This window comes from Muntiacus reevesi, chromosome 4 (genome assembly GCF_963930625.1).
Source record: "Muntiacus reevesi chromosome 4, mMunRee1.1, whole genome shotgun sequence".
Taxonomy (NCBI): domain Eukaryota; kingdom Metazoa; phylum Chordata; class Mammalia; order Artiodactyla; family Cervidae; genus Muntiacus; species Muntiacus reevesi.
Genome location: NC_089252.1, coordinates 69,974,585 through 69,993,699, shown reverse-complemented (window position 1 = coordinate 69,993,699; position 19,115 = coordinate 69,974,585). Strand labels below are relative to the sequence as shown.

Below are 19,115 nucleotides of genomic sequence, written 5' to 3'. Positions count from 1 at the left end.
AGTCCTGATAATCTTTTAGGAAACTGGTTTGGTGTGGGAGGCTCATGGCTTAAATATTTACTTTTAATTTCACTAATGTTATTAACTATATTATTTGTATTTTGCCTCTTTCACAAGATTATTGTTTCTTGTACTATCAAGTGTATGACTGAGCTGCCAACAACAATAATGATGACTAGACTTGAAAAGTTGGTCAAATGTATAGCTCGATATTTGGTCAATGATTGTAATAGTATAACTCTAGGTATGGGAAGATGCAACAGAAGGGAATACTTTTCTGGACCATGATTAGAAGACAGGTGTCCAGAGATCTTTGACTATTAAGACCTAGTCCAGTAATAGCACAGTGAATGGACTATCAACAAAAACCTTCTTCAGAACTGGGAATGAGCCTTCCCAGGGACAAAATGGTCATGAAATGTCCCCTAAAGTATGGTCGGATTTATGACCACAAGGGGGCCATGTCAACTATAAATTGGCACTTACCAAGAGCATTGCCAACGACTGACAACAGAGGCATCTGCCATCTGCCTCTACGGAGACTGAGCCCCATGCTGCTGTAGCTGTTGACCTTCAACACCCCCTGAGGGAGTTCAGGATGGAGTGCTGTGCTCCAGGGAATCTGGTGGGACAGCTCTTTAGATAGTTGGATGTTTTGGGGAACAGATTTTATGATCTCAATCCTGGCATCTCCTCATATCTAGAGAAGCACTAAATCCCTTCATGGTGACATTAGATCCTCATGACTAACAAAAAACCTTTTGTAAAATGAGTGCTTCATGGTATTGAATGCCTCCTTCACCAAAACCTTATATATTGACTTTCCCCTACTGCCACTTTGGAGCAATCTCAATCTGAGAGGCTGCCTCCCAGGCTGCAGTCCTCATTTTGTCCCAAATAAAACTTAACTCACAACTCTCAAGTTGTACATCTCTTTTTAGTTGACACTGCCAATACCTGATGTTTGAAAAAACTTATGGGCCACATTGTGCAGAAAGTTTTTTCCTCCTTTCTAATGCTGGCTTGAATGACAAAGTCCCCATTCCAGTTATCTACATGTGTATAACAAATCACTCCCAAATCAAATGATTTAAAAATATCTTTATCTTGTTCATAAATCTTACGTTTGGGCAGAACTCAGCTTGATGACTGTCACTCTGTGATGTCTGGGTTGTTCTCTGCTGCAGTAATGTGTGGTCTCACACTGGGTCTCTCCGGGATCGTGGCCTCAGAGTAGATAAACTAACACAGTGGCTCAGGGTTCGCAGGGATAGAGATCCAGGAGATCAAGGCAGAGCTTCAGGGACTTTTCTGACCTAGCCATGGTTGTCACACAGGGTTACGTCTGCTGCATTCTATTGGCCATAGAAGACCAGCCCTGACTCAGTGTGGGAGGGGAACTACACAAAGGCAAGACTATCAGGAAGCAGAGATCAACCACGAATATTTACTGGAAGAATAGATGCTGAAGCTGATGCTGCAATACTTTGGCCACTTGATATGAAGAACTGACTCATGAGAAAAGACCCTGGTGCTCCTTGGAAGAAAAGCTATGACCAACCTAGACAGCATGTTAAAAGCAGAGACATTGCTTTGCCAACAAAGGTCCGTCTAGTCAAAGCTATGGTTTTTCCAGGAGTCATGTATGGATGTGAGAATTGGATTATAAAGAAAGCTGAGCACCAAAGAATTGATGCTTTTGAACTGTGGTGTTGGAGACTGAACACCACAGAGAGTGGTGAGTCCCTTGAACTGCAAGGAGATCCAACCAGTCTGTCCTAAAGGAAATCAGTCCTGAATATTCATTGGAAGGACTGATGCTGAAGCCAAAAACTCCAATACTTTGGCCACCTGATGCGAAGAACCCACTCATTGGAAAAGACCCTGATGCTGGGAAAGATTGAAGGTGGGAGGAGAAGGCGACGATAAAGGATGAGATGGGTGGTACCACTAACTTGATGGACATGAGTTTGAGTAAGCTCCAGGAGTTGGTGACGGACAGGGAAGCTTGACATGCTGCAGTCCATGGGGTTGCAAAGAGTCGGACACAACTGAGCGACTAAACTGAACTGAAGATGTGACAAAACTGTACCCCAAAGCTTCAGCGGATGTTCCACTAGAAAGAAGAGATCAGGACACATGTTTTCTGTGCTCCTTCCAGCCACTGTGTTGTCTTTATTAGATGGGGTTAAGAGGCAGAGAGCATTTGTTTATTCCCTTCAATGGACTGGCAGTCACGTTATCCATCCTGGCTCTCAAAAGAATCCATCTTGACTCTGCACACTCAGTTTTCACACTGTATCAGAGAGGGAGGACATTCTGGATGCTGGCTTTAAAATGAGAGTAAGGCATCCAAACTACTGTGGAAGCAGCAGCCATCCTGTCTCAGCTCCTAACTTCACACTAAGCGGTAAAAAAAGAAATAAATGGAGACAAACAGTGCTTTGGTTTGGGAAATAATGTTTACATGCACAGGATGCATCCACTTAAGTCTTTTAAAAACCAATTGTTCTAAGGACTTTATTGCTCTGTAACAAAATAAACCAAACTGACATTGATTCCAAGGTCACTGTGAACTGAAGTTTAACTGTATTAATAAGATGCGAGTCTGAATGCTAGGAGGAGGCTGGAGGAGGAAGGCATCACAGTATATTGCGTTCTTGTAAACAGTAGTACATACAGAGTTAAGAGGGACTCCTAGTTGATGCTAAATAGGACCAAGTACCTCTGCTTGCAGAGGGATGAAACATTATGGATTACATTCCATTTTACATCTGCTGGGGCAAAATATCCTGCCCTAAAGAAGAATGGATTCCAATCTGGCTACTTTTTTCCTAAGATGCTGTTTCTATTTCTCCTCCGTGATTCCGATTCCCTGTAAGATGGGCTCAGCCTCCAAAAGGGAGTCCTGTGGGCTGGCAGGAGGGGGAACTGCCCCTAACACAGAAGAGGTCAAATGAAGAGGAAGCTCTCACGGAGACTTTCTGCCACATTCACGTCCCCAGCTCCATCTCCTCGGGGGAAGGACTTCATCATTGAAAGGAAAGGGCTGTATAGTCGTCAATAAGTAAGCTCTCTGCCCTACCTTTCCCCACTTGACCCACCACCTCCATGCTTCATATCCTGCATCTGGTAATGAGAGGCAGGAGGGGCTGCCTGACGGCAATTCCAGGGCAGATCAGGTCTTCAAGTTGCTGCCACATCAGCTTAGCCCTCACAACTAACACACACCACCAGGAGGTACTCTGCGGACAGAAGATTTGCCTGGATTGTAAAGTGGGGGTGGGGGTCTGTGGGGAGCACTGGCATTGTTAGGGGTTAGGGAGTAGGGCTTCCTGCTGCTCTGTAGAAAGACTGCAAGCCTCTCACATGTGACGATGCTGACTGGCGGGTACTGGGGACAAAGGTCTGGAACCAGAATCACACCTGGCTACGTGGACCCGAGCCTCACCCTCGGGCCACCCCACAGACTGGAGCGCCCTCCAGCAGGTTAACTCACACCACATGGACGGGGAGGGAGCTGAGTTCTGGGGGACAACAGTGGTTACCACCTGCTGGGTACTGCACTTGGCTCCACGAGTCGAAGCTCCCAGCCTCACCCCCACCTCGGGCAGCCTGGACGTGCTGTGCCATGGGCCCCCTGCCTTGAGGCTGTTCCCCCACAGTCTCAGACCCTTGAGTCTCGTCTCACTGTTTCCTGGGTAGCTGGTCAGGGCGGCAGCTCCTCTGGGTTAACACAGTGTGAGATGAGGCATCACCCCAGGGCTTGCCGACTTCAAAAGGAGGGGCCAGCAATCAGATGTTTTCTAGAACATCGAGGGGGACCAGGCCTCTCTTCTTTCCACTGAGCACTCTGATAAAGCCGTCTTGTTCTTCTTCAGAAGCCACACAGATCTGAATAAAAGGAAAGGAAACAAAAGACATGTGTGAATAGGAAAGAAGCCAGAACCCGCGACTTGTATCACTGCTGGCTGAGGTCAGCGGACACCAAATTGGAAAAGAGGGACTGGTTTAGGGAAATTGTGGCTTGGAAAGAAAAATATTTGATAAGAAATTAGGCACCACCCTGGTTTTGGAACTAGATTCAGGCATTGAATATTTCCTGAGATTCAGTTTCATGAATGAGGATCAGTAAAGCAGGACTGGAGGTGGTGATTCTGTGTTCCCTTCTCAAGCGTCCCTGTTGAGAAACCCCAGAAGGACAGAATGAGATAACGTTTATCAGAGCCGAGCATGTGCCACTCAATGAGTCCTTGATGCATTATTTTATAATCCAAAATAACAGCCACCATTTAGAGGGCTCCTGTCATATACCTGGAAGTTTAAATGTAAAATATCAGGAAGTCAAAGGAAGTTATTTCCTTCCTGGTCCCAAAGAAACAGATGCTAACATCTTGCATACTTTGGGGCTTCCCAGGTGGCACAGTGGCAAAGACTGCTTGCTAATGCATGAGACACAAGAGACGTGGGTTTGATCCCTGGGTTGGGAAGATACCCTGGAGAAGGAAATGGCAACCCACTCCAGTATTCTTGCCTGGAGAATCCCATGGACACAGGAGCCTGGCAAGCTACACACTCCATGGAGTTGCAAAGAGTTGGACATGACCGAGCACGCACACACACTTATTTCTTGCACATTTCAGAGCAGGATCGCCTACGTTAGACTTTAAAAGGAGGTGGTTAATATCCACTTGGGTACTTTGTCATTCACCCTTTACATGACATTGAAGGGCATGTAAGGGCTTCCCTTGTGGCTCAACTGGTAAAGAGTCTGCCTGCAATGCGGGAGACCCAGGTTCAATCCCTGGGTTGGGAAGATCCCCTGGAAAAGGGAACTGCTATCCACTCCAGTATTCTGGCCTGGAGGATTCCCTGGACTGTATAGTCCACGGGGTCACAGAGTTGGACACAACTGAGCGACTTTCAAACGGAATGGAAAGGTGGGTATGTTCCAGCTGTAAGTGAGAAGTGGTTTCAAAGGGCTGTTATTGTGTTGTGAGTTTCTCCTGCTGAGCTTGCTCCCAAGCGTGGTGGGTTGTGTCTTAGGTTGAATTCCCTAGGAACAGAGCCTGAGATAAGAATCCTCGTGCAAGTGACCTGCTGTGGGAGGGCTCTGGGGAGATGGGAAGTGAGGGAAACAGGATGGGGCAGAAGGCGCTGGAAAGATTGGGGTTCAGCTGGACGTGAACCTCAGCCTGATCCCACAGCAAGCTCCAGAGTTTTAACTGTGTCACTGATCCCCTCTGAAGCAAGGGGTCTGGCAATTTGGACCACATGTTAGGTATTGGTTACTGCAGCGTGAGAAGCATAACCTCTCTGGGAGGCAGCTCTCTGGGCGATTCGCTGGAGAAGGGGCAGCTCTGAGCTGTTAGTCATTGACACAGAAACTAGAAGATGGTGCCCCATCTAGGGAAGGCGATGCAGATAGGGCACCAACAGAAACCAAGAGTGGGCTCTTCTTTGACACAGAATAAGGAGCTTTATAGTTATATACCAGGATACTCAGCCTGATGTGTGACTCCTGATGCTTGGGGCACACCATGGACATTTCAGAAGTCTCCTACCTGTGGGTTAAGTGCCCCCCTTGGCTCCACCCCATGTTGGGCCTGTCTGGCTAAAGTCCTACAGTCTAACTCACTTCTGAAAGCACGTATGCTAATGAGGTTTCCCCTTGCATTGCCTTCAAGCTAGTGTGTGCGTGCGTGCTCAGGCACTTCAGTCCTGTGTTTGACTCTTTCCAACCCCATGGACTGCCTTGGGGTTGGATAGGCTCTTCTATCCATGGTGTTTTCCTGGCAAGAATACTTGAGTGGGTTGCCATGCCTTCCTCCAGGGGATGTTCCCAACCCAGGGATCGAACCCATGTCTCCTGCATCTTGGGCATTGCAGGTGGATTCTTTACCTCTGAGCCACTGGGGAAGTCCTGCTTCCAAGCTCATTAACATTTATGCTGCCACTTAGAGCAGATGAACAGTCATTTTATTTCAAAAGATTTCTCGCTTAGCATTCTTGGATTCAGTTTTCCCCTCAAAATACCTGGAAAAAGATAGGGAACTAGAGGTGGAGAAGAAGTGTTGAAATACTGAACGCCCAGACTGACAACCATTCCAGAAGCTGAAATTTCTCTAAGACCTTTGGAGGTGAGCTCAACTGATGACAGAAGCAAGTTGTGCTGCTGGACTAAGGATAAATCTACCAGACTAAAAGATGCCACAGACACCCTTGGTAGACATCAATAGTCATCACTGCCCTCTTCCCACGCAGCAGAGTGGGGACTTTTGTTCTGTTGTTCATCTGTAGCCTGCAGGACTCAGATAAATCCTAACTGGTCCAAATGTGTTTCTGTCCTCTGTGCTAGCAATGCTCCTAGTGGTTCCCATGAGACTGGTTCTAGCCAATGAAACAGGAAGGACTATCTGCTTGGAAACTTCTGGGAAGATTTGTTTTCTTCTTGTAAGAAATGCACTGGGAAGAAAATCTCTTTTCTTCTGGCAAGGATTCTTGGAGGGCCTGAAACCCTCTGTGACCACTAGGGGAGGTGGCTAACATTTCAATGTTAGCAGAACAGAGGGATGGAGGAATCTAGATCCTTGATCCTGGGATCAAACTGCTGAATTACAAATCCAAGAACTGCCCTGTATCCAGATCTCTTATTATCTTAGTAAAACATATCTTTGGAGGCCGACTCAACTGGAGTTTAGCGACTTGAGATATGTATTGGTTTACTACTGCGGTCATAACAAATTCCCATGAACTTAGTGGCTTTCAACAACACAATCTAATATGTATACATACAGCTGACTCACTTTATGGTATAGCAGAAATGAAGACAACATTGTAAAGCAACTCTACTCCAATAAAAATTAATTTAAAAAATAAAATAAAAAATATCAGGGTTACCAAAAACCCCCAATAGTCTGGTGTCACAGTTTTCTAAGTCCTATATCTGGTGGGCTTGGCTAGTTTTCTCTGCTCTGGGTTTCACAAGACCAATATCAAGGAGTCAGTAGGTCCTATTCCCTTTTCTTCTCTCCCGTTTCTCTAGGAGAGAATCCAGTCCCAGGCTCGTTTAGGTTGTTGCTGAATTCAGTTACTCGTAGTTGTAGGCCTGAGGTTCTGCTTTCCTTGCTGGCTGCCAGCCCTGGGTCACTCTCAGTTTCTAGAGGCCACTTGAATTCCCTGACTTGAGGCCCCTTCCTACATCTCCAGCCAGCAAGGGCGGGCTGAGTCCTTCCCACATTTAATCTCTCTCTGACCTACCCTTCTGCCTCATCTCTCTTCTACCCTCTTTTGCTGCATCTCTCTGGCTCCTGGAAGCTACATTTCACTGACTTTAAGGACCCAAGTGATTAGATTTGGCCAATTTAGACAGTACAGGCTACCCCCTGCCACAGGGTCCATAACCTGTGACATAATTATGTCTGGCAAGTTGCTTTTGCACATGAAATAAATCCAGATTGGTTTCCTTGGTTGCTGTAACAAATTACAGTAAGTTCCCTAAACACAAACCAGTTCCATTTCAAGACATGTCTGTAAGTCCAAGTTGTTCATAAGTCCAACAAAATTAGCCAAGTTACCCAACCAACACAGTCAGTTATATATACTATACTGTAAAATGTTTATAATATTGGGTTAGATAAAATGTACCTTCAGTTTTTAAGCAAAAATAAAAGACAGTTTTCATTTTCACCAAGAACTTTATTGAACAATATCTTCACTGTTTTGTTTCACTACCTTCTGCCTCCATCTTCCCAAAACTTTTTATCTTTTTGAGCAAAGAACTATTCCAGGTGCCTTTTATAGTCTTTCCATGAACTGAACTTTTTTTCCATTAAGAGAATCTTATAAAGACTGAAATAAATAGACATCTGAAGGTGCGGTATCTTGTGAATACAGCAGATGAATCAGAACTTTCCAGCCAAGCTGTAACAGTTTTTGCCTGGTTATCAAAGAAATATGCAGTCTTGCATTATCCTGTTGGGAGACTATGAGTTTTCTGTTGACTAATTTCAGATGCTTTTCATCAAGTGCTGCTTTCGTTTTGTCTAACTGGGAGCAGTACTTGGACTTAATTGTTTCTTTTTCTTGGAGGAGCTCATAACAGAGGAGTCTCTTCCAACCCACCATATAGAAAACATCACCTTCTTTGAATGAAGAGCAGCCTTAGGTGTGGTTGGTGGTGGTTCACTATCTCTTCCATTCTACATTATCGTACAGTATCCACTTCCCTGCTCATTACAATTTGTTAATGGAACATTTTTGTTATGTTTAAGAAGAGAATTATATGTGGAAATGTGGTCAAGAAGGTTTTTTTTCACTTAACTTCTGTGGAACCCAAATATCAAAGTGATGAACATAACCAAGCTGGTGCAAATGATTTTCAATGCTCAATTTGGATATTTTGTGTATGTTGGCTATCTCCCAAGTGGTGTAACATTGACTGTTCTCAATTAACGTCTCGATCTGATCACTATCAACTGCAACTCGTCTACCTGACTGTGGAGCATTGTCTAGTGAGGTATCTCTAGGACGAAACTTTGCAAACCACTTTTGGCACTTTTGATCAGTCACAGCATCTTCTCCATACAGTGCACAAATCTTTTTCTGCATTTCAGTTGTGTTTTTATCTTTCTTGAAATAATAAAGCATAGTATGCTGAGAATGTTGCTTTTTACTTCCATCTTCAATACAAAAATGCTACACAAAAATTCACCAATTTTGATTTTTTCTAAATGCATGCTGACATGACAGATGTCACACTATACAATCTAACAAAATTGTTTTGAATGAAGTTAAAGACAACTAAGTACTACTAGAGCCAACTTATGAAAAAAACAAAAGGAACTTTTGGGCCAACCCAATACTTCACAAGCAAATAACACATAAAAAAGAAACACAAAAAATAAAGGAGACATTTTTACAGGACAGTACCTTGAAAAGTACAGCAGCACAGTACAACACTGGCACTGAGGAAACAGGCAAGAGGAGTTATTGACTAGAGGAGGGCGAGAAGGTGGGCGATGGTAGAGCTGAAGGATCGTCAGCAATAGAGACAGAGGGCAAGCTGTGATTTCACTCACACACCTGACCTTGATGGCAAAGGTTCTGGTTCCTTGCTGGATTCAATTCTATCTACCCTTTTGAAAAAAAAATGATCCAGCAATGTCTGGGAAGTAGTTCTTTTTTCCTCGTCACAGATGACACAGTAGCACCGGAGTGCATTCTGAGCAGCTGCTTCAGCCTCCATGGACCGTTCTATGTCCAGATCCTGCATGCTGAAAGCTAGCAGTGCCTCCTCAGATAAAGAAAACCCCTTGTCACTTCCTGTGGCGTGAGTTCCTTCGGTTCCTCAGCAGTATCAGCTACATCACCACCGCTTTTACACGTGTTTCTGGACATCCTGGGTCTGAAATAAAGATACTGTCTTACTGTACTCTACACAGTACCGCATGTAAAGTCCACAAAAGCACTGCCGCTTGTAAGGCTGCATGCACAGACAATGCATAGCAGACACATGAACTAATAAAGATGTGACTGGACATGTGAACACATGTTCACATCTTTGAAAGTTTGCAACGTCAAGGTTCCTATGTAGGGGACTTACTGTGCCACAAATTCAGTAAACTAAAACAACACAAATTTATTATCTTGCCATTCTGGAGAGCAGGGTCCCCAAATCAGGGAACTGGCAGGGCTGTGTTCTCTCCAGAGGCTCTAAGTGAGACACTATTTCCTTGCCTCCAGCTTCTTGAGGCCACCTGCATTCCTTGGCTCATGGTCCCTTCCTTTATCTTCGAGGCCAGCAGCACAGCATCTTCAAATTCCTCTTTGTTCCTCTCTCTCTACTTCCACTGTCATCTCCTCTGACTCTGACCCTCCTGTTTCGTATGAGACTCTCTGTGATTACATTAGGTTTACCTGGATAACGTACATCTCAAGATCCTTAACTTAAAGAAAACCTGCTGCAGAGGAAAGAGGGCTGATTGAGGAGAAAACACTATGAGGAAATAAACACTAAATTAAAATCAATGCCAGGAGTGATTAAAGTCTGAATAAAAAAAAAAACTGAAATGAAGTGGGGGATTATCTTGAAACATTCTCCTAAGAAGAAGTGAAGTGATAAGCGGGAAGCGATAAAGAGATTAAAACCATAAGGACAAAACAGTAAAACAGAGATGATTCAACTGAAGAGTTATTAAGCTCCTGAAGGAAGAAGCATTAAGATCAAAAGGCAAATGACAAAATGAGGGAAATGTTGACCACGTACAGCAGATCAGGTGTCAATAGTTTTAAGGCAGAAAACTTTTTCAGTAGCATAAGAAAGTACATCAACAGATTATTCATAAAGAAATACAGGGGCTTCTCTGGTGGTCCAGTGGTTAGAAATCTGCCTTGCAATGCAGGGGACATTGGTTCAATGTCTAGTCTGAGATGATCCCACATGCCGCTGGACAACTAAGCCTGTGTACAACTACTGAACACGCTCTAGAGCCTGCAACCCACACCTCCTGAGTCTATGTGCCACAGCTACTGCAGCCTGAGCGCCTTAGAACCTGTGCTCTGCAACAAGAGAAGCCACCGCAATGAGAAGCCCGAGCACCGCAACCAGAGAGTGGCCACCACACAGCGACAGAGACCCGTCACAGCCAAAAATAAAAAGAAAGAAATTCTCTTTAAAAAAGAAATACAAATGCCCAATACATACATGATAAAATTTCAACTTCCCTAACCATCCAGGAAATAAGGATTAACATGAAATATTACTCACTTCTAAAAATGACAGATATCGTTTGTATGCTATACAAATACGTAATAAACAGTAATATTCAGTTCTGGCAAGGATGTGGTAACCTGAACATTCTCATAAACAGCTGATGTGGGTGTAAACTGGCATAAACTATTGGGAGGCAGTATGTATCAAGAACTGGAAAAATGGTTTATTGGTTTTCTTGTAAATTCTAAAGCACTTCCTAAAGAAGGAATCAAGAGTTATGGGAAAAAACTTAGATTTAGAGCTGTTCATTGCAGTTATCCCTAATAGTTTTTTTAAAATTCTGAATCTCCAGTCACAGGAATACTAGATACTTTCTCATACATCTGTCCATCTTGTATAGCTTTTTCTTGTATAACTTTTTCTGTAAGGGACTAAATAGTAAATATTTGCAGGCATTGTGGTCTCCACTGCAACGGCCCAACTCAGCTGCTGCAGTGTGCAAGCAGCCACAAGCAATGTGTAATGAATGAGTGCAGCCATGTTCTAATAAACTTTGTTTTAAAAACAGGGCCAGATGGGTGCAGAGTTTGGTTTCCCAACCTCTGATCTGTATGATGATATCTTATATAATTGCTAAAACCTGTGTTTTGATAAACATGTAATAACTAAGTTAATAAAAGTTGGAAAACTAAATAGAATATGATATCAAAATAAGAAAAGTTTGTTGGGAAATAACACAAAGGTATTCATGTTGATCATTGCTTGATGGTTGAATTACCTTGAACTTGGTTTTCTTCTTTATAATTTTGGGGGGTATTTTTCAAATTTTCTCCATAATAAATGCATTTTAGTTTTATAATCTAAAAGTGATTTATCCATTAAAATGCTTTTATAGAACATAAGAATCAATTAAAATAGGTATCCAGGGATGATGGAATCATGGATGAATTAAAAAATATTTTTATGGTATTTAAGGTGATCTCATAAGGATAGTTTTGCAATTTCAAAAATGAGAACATACTTTTGTGTCAGTGCAAACTCTAGATACGTTCTTGACAAAAAGATAACTTAAGTCTATTTGTAGCAAAAGTTCTGTGGAAACAATAATGTAATAATTGTAAGACAAATGAACCCCAGAGGCAGAAATGTAATTTAATCACAGAGATGTGTTACATTTGTTTTCAGAATCAAATTTCTTCTTTTTCCCTGCTAATGACCACTTTTCTCTTTATATTTTTAGACTTATAAGTAGCATGCTATGTTCTGACGTCTGCTGCTGCTTGTTTCAGTTGCTAAAGCCCCACGGACTGTAGCCCACCGGACTCCTCTGTCCACGGGGTTTCCTAGTCAAGAAGAACACTGGAGTGGGTTGCCATTTCCTCTTCCAAGAGATCTTCTCCATCCAGGGATTGAACCTGCGTCTCTTGCACTGCAAGCAGGTTCTTCACCCCTGAGCAACCAGGGAAGCTTTCTGAGGTTCATCAGGTAATTTCGGGAGGCCGTGGCCGCTGCAGATGGACGTCCCATTTAGGCATCGAGGGTAATGACTCCGTTCAGCGCTGATCCGTGGTGGCCGGGCACGGTGCTGGCACTTCATACAGGTGCAGACGTGACTCTCATCTCCACGCTGTGCCGATCTTACAGATGAGAACACGGACATTCAGAGGGGACTTTGCCAAAATCACACAGGGTGTAGACCCTTTCTGTATGACGCTGCGATCTGTGTTTTTGCTACCACAGTGGACTCCCCTCAACCAATAAGCAAGTTTCAAACTTGTACACCTAAAATAGTTTAAGACACTAAAGTGGAGATAAATTTAATTTTTTTCTCAATAATTGATTTTTTAAAATGTAATTTTCTTTTAGGGGGCTGATATTTTCCAAAAATTGCTTGCCACATTGACGGCAAAGACTGAAAACAGAGAGTTCTGTGTAGAAGCGAAGAGACCTCAGTGCATCTTGCTGATGCACATGTAAGTGGACATAAAAATGCCCCCAGTTGTCACAGAGCTACTAGAGGACACAAAAGTCAGAAACGGAAATGAAGGCCACTCTCGAATTCCAGCTTTGATCAGAACACCTGGGAAGTCTGTAAGAAGACTAACACCCTGCCTTTGCCCTGAAGGTTTCTGCTTTGGCAGATCTGGGGTCGAGTCAGAAATCAGCATTTTCAACAAGCTCCAAGGTTATTCTGATTCAAAGGGTGCAATGGCCACCCCTTAGAAATATCAGGCTGGACAACTACCAGAGGTTACAGCACTCTCCTACAATAGTGGGCAGACCCATGTGGTTCCAGGTCCAAGCTGAAGTGCTGTGCTGGGTCTTGAACGCGTCTCATTGAAGGTGCTGGGTGGTGTGTCTCTCCCCTGCCCCAGCGGGTTGTCCGTTCAACCGTGAGAGGGGAACACACATATATGAGCTCACTTCCAGAAAAAAAAAATGAGATTTGGGGGGATAAGGTCCAGGGATTGGCAGAAGTCACTGACTGAGCAGCTGTTCCACTTCTGGAAATTGATCAACTTCAGCACATTTTAACTGGCCTTCTGGTTGGTTTTCTGCCATTCCCTTCTCCAGGGGAATTTCCCAACCCAGGGATCAAACCCGGGTCTCCTGCATCGCAGGCAGATTCTTTACCCTCTGAGCTACCAGGGAAGCTCTATTTGTATTTTAGTAACATAAAATAATGTTTAATCTCAAATGGGGAAGCACAAGATTATTCTGAGGAGAAAAATCAAAGAAGCTAGCAAAATTACATAATAATGCTTTGCCAATAAAGATGAACATCCTTCCTGGATGCATTTCATTCAGAAGACTTTCCAGATTTTGTAACAGGAAGAATACAGTTGAGTAATCTTGGAAAAGTTTGAGACATTGACCTGGAATCCAGATGGGAAATGTGACTGCTTCGTGAGGTGTGTATGGTGTTAGAGATGGGGTCTCAGTCTGATGAGGGTGAGTCCATTGCCTGGAATCAAGAATGACTCACTAAGGCTTCTGTGGCTTCTATATGAGCAAGAATTTGTTCCCAGGGGTCCTTCTGGTCCTAGGACACTTGCCTTCCCCGGGAACTGACGATGCAAAAGGCGCTTCACATTCCGAGTTTGTTCCACATCGTCCAGGGCACATGGCTCAGTGGAAGGCATTGACTTGAAGCTTGCAGATCTATCTTTAAGTTCCAGCCTGGCCACATGCCAGGTTATTGCCCCCGAGCAAGGCACATCATCTCTATGAGCCATTGTTTCCTCATTTATAGGGCATGTGTAAAACTTCAACAAATAAAATGTATTGGGTTGGCCAAAAGGTTTGTTGAATTTTTTTTCTGTAAGATGGCTCTAGTAGTGTTTAGTTGCCTTTAACTTCATTTGAAACAATTTTGTTTAGATTGTATCGTGACATCTATCATACCAGCATGCATTTAAAAAAACTTATCAAAATTAGTGAGTTTTTGTGTAGTTATTTTAATATTGAAGACAGAAGGAAGAAGAGACATTTTTATTATGCTTTATTATTTCAAGAAAGGTAAAAATGCAACTGAAGCAAAAAAAGATTTGTGCAGTGTATGGAGAAGGTGCTGTGACTGGTCGAATGTGTCAAAAGTGGTTTGAGAAGTTTCACACTAGATTTCACACTGGAGGATGCTCCTCAGTTAAGGTAGTGGAACAAAATGGTGAATACGTTGTTCAATACAGTTCTTGGTGAAAATGAAAAATATGTCTTTTAGTTTTACTTAGAAACCAAAGGAAATTTGTAGCCAACCCAATAGGTACATAAGCTTTGTAAGTATTATATAAGCTATATGTTTGGTTCTCAGGGAAGGCAACTGAGCTTCCTAACATTTTGGTTTTGCCTATTTAGATCCTGCTACACTAATATCAGGCTTCCTTGGTGGCTCAGATGGTAAAGAATCTGCCTACAATGTGGGAGACCTGGGTTTGATCCCTGGGTTGGGATGATCCCCTGGAGAAGGGAAAGGCAACCCACTCCAGTATTCTTGCCTGGAGAAGTCCAAGAGGTCACAAAGAGTCAGACACGACTGAGCGATTAACACATACACACACACACACACACACAAATATCATTGGACTAAGAATATCTTTTCTCAAAGTGAATACACTCATGTGACTCTACTCACTCAGATTTATTGCTGTTTGTCAAATGACCCTTACTCTATTTTGGTCACATGGGTGGGCGCTGGTGGGCTTTACTCACCTGATTCTCTTTCAGGGTTATCTGTCCCTGTTCCTTACACCCAGTGAAGGTTCTAACACATCTAAAAATCTTCTCATTTTGGTGTACTCTCTGAACAAAGTTGGCTGGAAAGAAGCCAATTCTGTCTTGAATTTTCCCCTGAAAGGAAAAAAACAGGCAGGCAGCCATAATTGTAACATTCATGGTAATTACAGTTACCAAATGATTTTTCTTAAAGAAAAAGAAATACTTACTTTCCACCAGTCTTCATTAGAGTCCTCTAGAAGAGTAATCATGTCTCCTGGCCTAAAATGAAGAATGAATGAGTTGGGTGGGGGGTAGAGAGGGTGAAAAAGAAAAAGATGGTATTTTAAAGTCAGAAGTGGTAGCTTTCACTCACCCAAATAATACTAAAATAAAAATGAGTTTTACCTGCTCTTCCCACCCATGAAAGTAGCTTTGTTAGAGGCTGAATGCAAATGTAATTTCTGTGCTGTATTTAGAAAAAAAATCTTTAACTTTATTTTTATACACAGATGATCGTCTCTGCATTGTAAAAAAGTACTCTAAAATGTGGAAGTCTAAAATATGAAAACTGGAGTTTTTTCATATTCTGCCCCATAATCCTCCTCCCACTGTCCAGAGGTGACCACTGTTAGTAGTTTCCTGTGTCTCCTTCTGGACTCTTCTCCACGCACTGACATTTATACAGAGATATGTAGGTGTATTTGCTGTTTCTTTTGTCTTCTATTGACATCTAGAATGAGGCATTGTCTTTATTATTAGCTGCATCTTCTCAGTACCTTCTTGAAACCACTTTTACTTAATTTCCATTTCCCTTGTCTGCCACTTTTTATGTTGGTATAATCAGGAAGTTTGTTTTAGACTTGTGTGTGTGTGCATGTTATATCCTTCATTAGGAATTACTTGGGTTTAACTGAAGACTTATATGATGTTTTTGCTATGGGTATTGTAGATACGGTGATTATTGCCACCTCTAATTTGATTTTCACATCCACCTGTGTGTGTGTGTGTGTATGTGTCTTTTTTTCCTTCTACGCAGCACCTAATGGCACTTTTACTATCTGAAGACTCATATTATTTTTCAACTTGGGAAAATCTTGTCCACTATTTTTCACTGTTTTCTCCCTGTCATTTTCTTTCTTCTTTTTTCCTGGAATTTCTAGTCAACATGTGTTGGACTTTCTAGATTAATCATCTATATCTTTTGTCTTTCTTACATATTTTCTGTCTTTAACAAGAAATCTAGTCTAAAATTTTTCTCAATTTAATCTTCCTAATTGCTTAGTTTGTGTATGGGCTTATCTCTTGTAATATTTATTACAGTACTGAGGGTTTTAGGGAAAATTTAATTTCCAAGAGTTCTTTATCATTTTCTGAATGTCTCCTTTTCACATTTGTCAACTTTATCTTATGGACGGAATAGCATGATGGATATTGCTGAGGATATTATTAGATATTAAAAACAATATTTTTTCCCTTTATTAAATTTGTTTCCATTAGGATTAGTTAGAGTGTTATTTGTCTTATTGCTTCTTTTTTTGGTTGTGCTGAGCAGCATTTGGGATCTTACTTCCCCAAGCAGGGATTGAACCCATGCCCCCTGCAATGGAAGCACAGTTTATCTTATTGGTTTACTTTTCCTTCATGTCAAGGGATTTTGTCCTGCACCTGTATTTCTTGGCTATTTCTTTATATTCGTAACTGAAAACACAGGGTGTGAATCTCTGGGTGAGTTTCTCCACTATTTCAAGCTCTGCTTAAGACAGCAGGGTGTGTCAGTTGATGCATCTCATTTTTGGATGCTTGAGAGTATAGCAGACAAGCAGTTTGGGGACTCCCACCACCACCCCAATGGCTAAAACAAGGGTGGCTCTCTTAACCCTGGGAAGGAGAAGGTTAATTTATTTTCCTCCAAGTAAAGCTGACTTTTCCTTCCCTACCACTCTCTACAAGCTCTGAAGGTCTAGAACTACCTCCAATTCTTTTTCTTTCTCAGTCTTTTGGGCCACACAGGGGCACACTTCCTTGGGCATGGGTTCCCTTTCTTAGAGCACAGGTGATGGTTTAATTCTACAGTCAGTCACCACTGCTGCCTATTTTTCTTTCTAAGTAGTAATAATGGGTTATAAACGAACACTGTTGGGACTCTGTTATCAGTTATATATTGCTGTGATAATGCTGTGTAACAAACAACCCCCAAATCTCAAAGGTTCACTCACATTCTTGAGTGCTGGCTGGGATGACTGGGGTGATTTTGCCTTATTCCACGTTTCTCATGCCCAAGAAGGCCAGTTTGGACATTCATGGTATTGCCAGGGCAGCAAATGAAAATGTGAAAGACATGTAAGGCTTCTAATGCGTAGGCTCAGAACTGACATGACACATTGTCATTCTGCCTCAAAGCAACTCTGGTGAAAGAATTGTAAAGTCTCATGGCAAACAGCATGGATACAGGGACAGTGAAGAATTGGGGCCACTAATGCAACTCAGCCACTGCGACACCCACATGCTCTTTTGTGAGATCAGTGTCTGTTTGAATATGCTCTTACACAGATGTTTCTCTCTGAGCATTCTTTGGACTCTGGTCATCTTCCTTGTTCTCAATTTGCTGTAGTCTCCCAAGAAATTCCCAAGATTTGGGGGTCTCTGATAGTGTTATTTTCTAGTACTATTATGGAGATATTCTTAGAAAAACATATTTCTCACACTTTAAGGGATTGGAGCAAGAAGGGAAGCAGATTTGTGTGCTCTCTTTGCTATTCTGGTTCAATCTTCTCTGCTGTCATTTTCAATTCTCAGCTAATATCTATCTTCGTAGGGGATTCCAAATATAACAGGCTTGTTACATCTGAAGCATTAAACACAACTGGCATTTTGGTATTTCAACAGTCACAGTTTCATACTGATGTCACAGAAAGCAAGGAGGATGAAAATCACTCTTTTCCCAGGTGAGGGATTTAATTAAGCAGCAAGATGAAAGTCGATGTAGAAAAATCCTTCTAGCTCCAGCAGATTTTATTTAACCTAGTAACCTAAGAAACTGTGTGTTAGCATCAACTAGAGTGACTTTGCTGATGGTTGGGCAGAAATTATAAGTAGGGAATCAAGACTGGAAGAGGCATCTTTCCCTGGTGTAAAACAGTGTTGCCTGAATCCAACATCTATTTTTCTAAAAAAAATGTATTTATTTATTTGACTGCATCAGGTCTTAGTTGCAGCATGCAAACTCTTAGATGAAGCATATGGGATCTAGTTCTCGGACAGGGATTGAACTTAGGTCCCCCTGCACTGCAGAATGTGGAGTCAGTCACTGGATCACCAGGGAAGTCCCTCCAACATCTATACTTATGGTCTGAATGGTCAATCTTGACCATGCCCAGAGGTAGACAGTCCCTGAGCCCATGACCCATGTGAAATAAACCACACATTAGAATAAAGCACTCACTGGAATACAAGCTATAATTTTATGAGAAAGATCAGATATCCCGACTGCATGATGGGGATTCTGTCTTAGGAAAGAGCGCTGCCAGCATCTGAAAACTGCTTGGTGAGTGAGGAGAATTACATTCATCCCTTTATCCTTTGTTGTTCTGTTTACCTGCTCATTCCACAAATATTCTAGACCACCGACTCTGAAAGGATGATTTTACTAGGCATTGGGTATACTTCGGTGAGTAAAGGCCTCACAGGAGCTAATATTCTAGTGAAAAAGATGGATAATAAATAAGAAAATGCATAATTAAACATTTCATAAATAATAAATATAGAATGTGTATGCATAACTAATAAATATATAATTGCAAATTGTCTTCAGGGCTATCAGTGAAATAAACAGGATGCATAAAGAATGAGTGATTCTTACTGATACGACTTAAATACTCTAATCATGAGGCAGAGACAGCTAATGTGTTTTTCATTTTGGGGAGGATCTTGCTTTAGGGCGGTACTTGAACCCCAAACAACAACTCTCTAATATCTGGGTCGGTACATGTGTGGCTTGTGGGGCTTCTGCTGCCCTCTTGCCTCTGCCTGGCACCCCCCAGCAATCTCAGCCTTCTTTCCCACTGAGCCCCCCTTAGATCCTTTCCCACTATGGGCTCTGGGCAGTTGATCTGAGCAGGCACTTAAGGTAAAATCATTCTGTGTAATATAATATTTTTAATTTATTAAAAAAAATGCCTTGACCCAC

The 19,115-nt window shown here is 42.3% G+C and overlaps 1 protein-coding gene across 2 annotated transcripts in view; it reads right to left on the bottom strand.

Annotated features, from left to right (window-relative positions):
• Window positions 1–1,941: 1,941 nt before the first annotated feature.
• STAC (SH3 and cysteine rich domain) overlaps window positions 1,942–19,115 on the bottom strand; it is a 113,798-nt gene continuing 96,624 nt past the window's right edge. The window contains exons 9-11 of one of the 2 annotated variants that reach the window (XM_065932970.1): window positions 15,157–15,208; window positions 14,924–15,061; window positions 1,942–3,894 (exon numbers count right to left, since the gene is read on the bottom strand). In XM_065932970.1, coding sequence (XP_065789042.1) covers window positions 3,796–3,894; window positions 14,924–15,061; window positions 15,157–15,208 — 289 coding nt within the window. In that variant the 3' untranslated portion in view covers window positions 1,942–3,795. The remainder of the gene's footprint in view (window positions 3,895–14,923; window positions 15,062–15,156; window positions 15,209–19,115) is intronic. The other variant, XM_065932969.1, reaches the window with a different exon arrangement.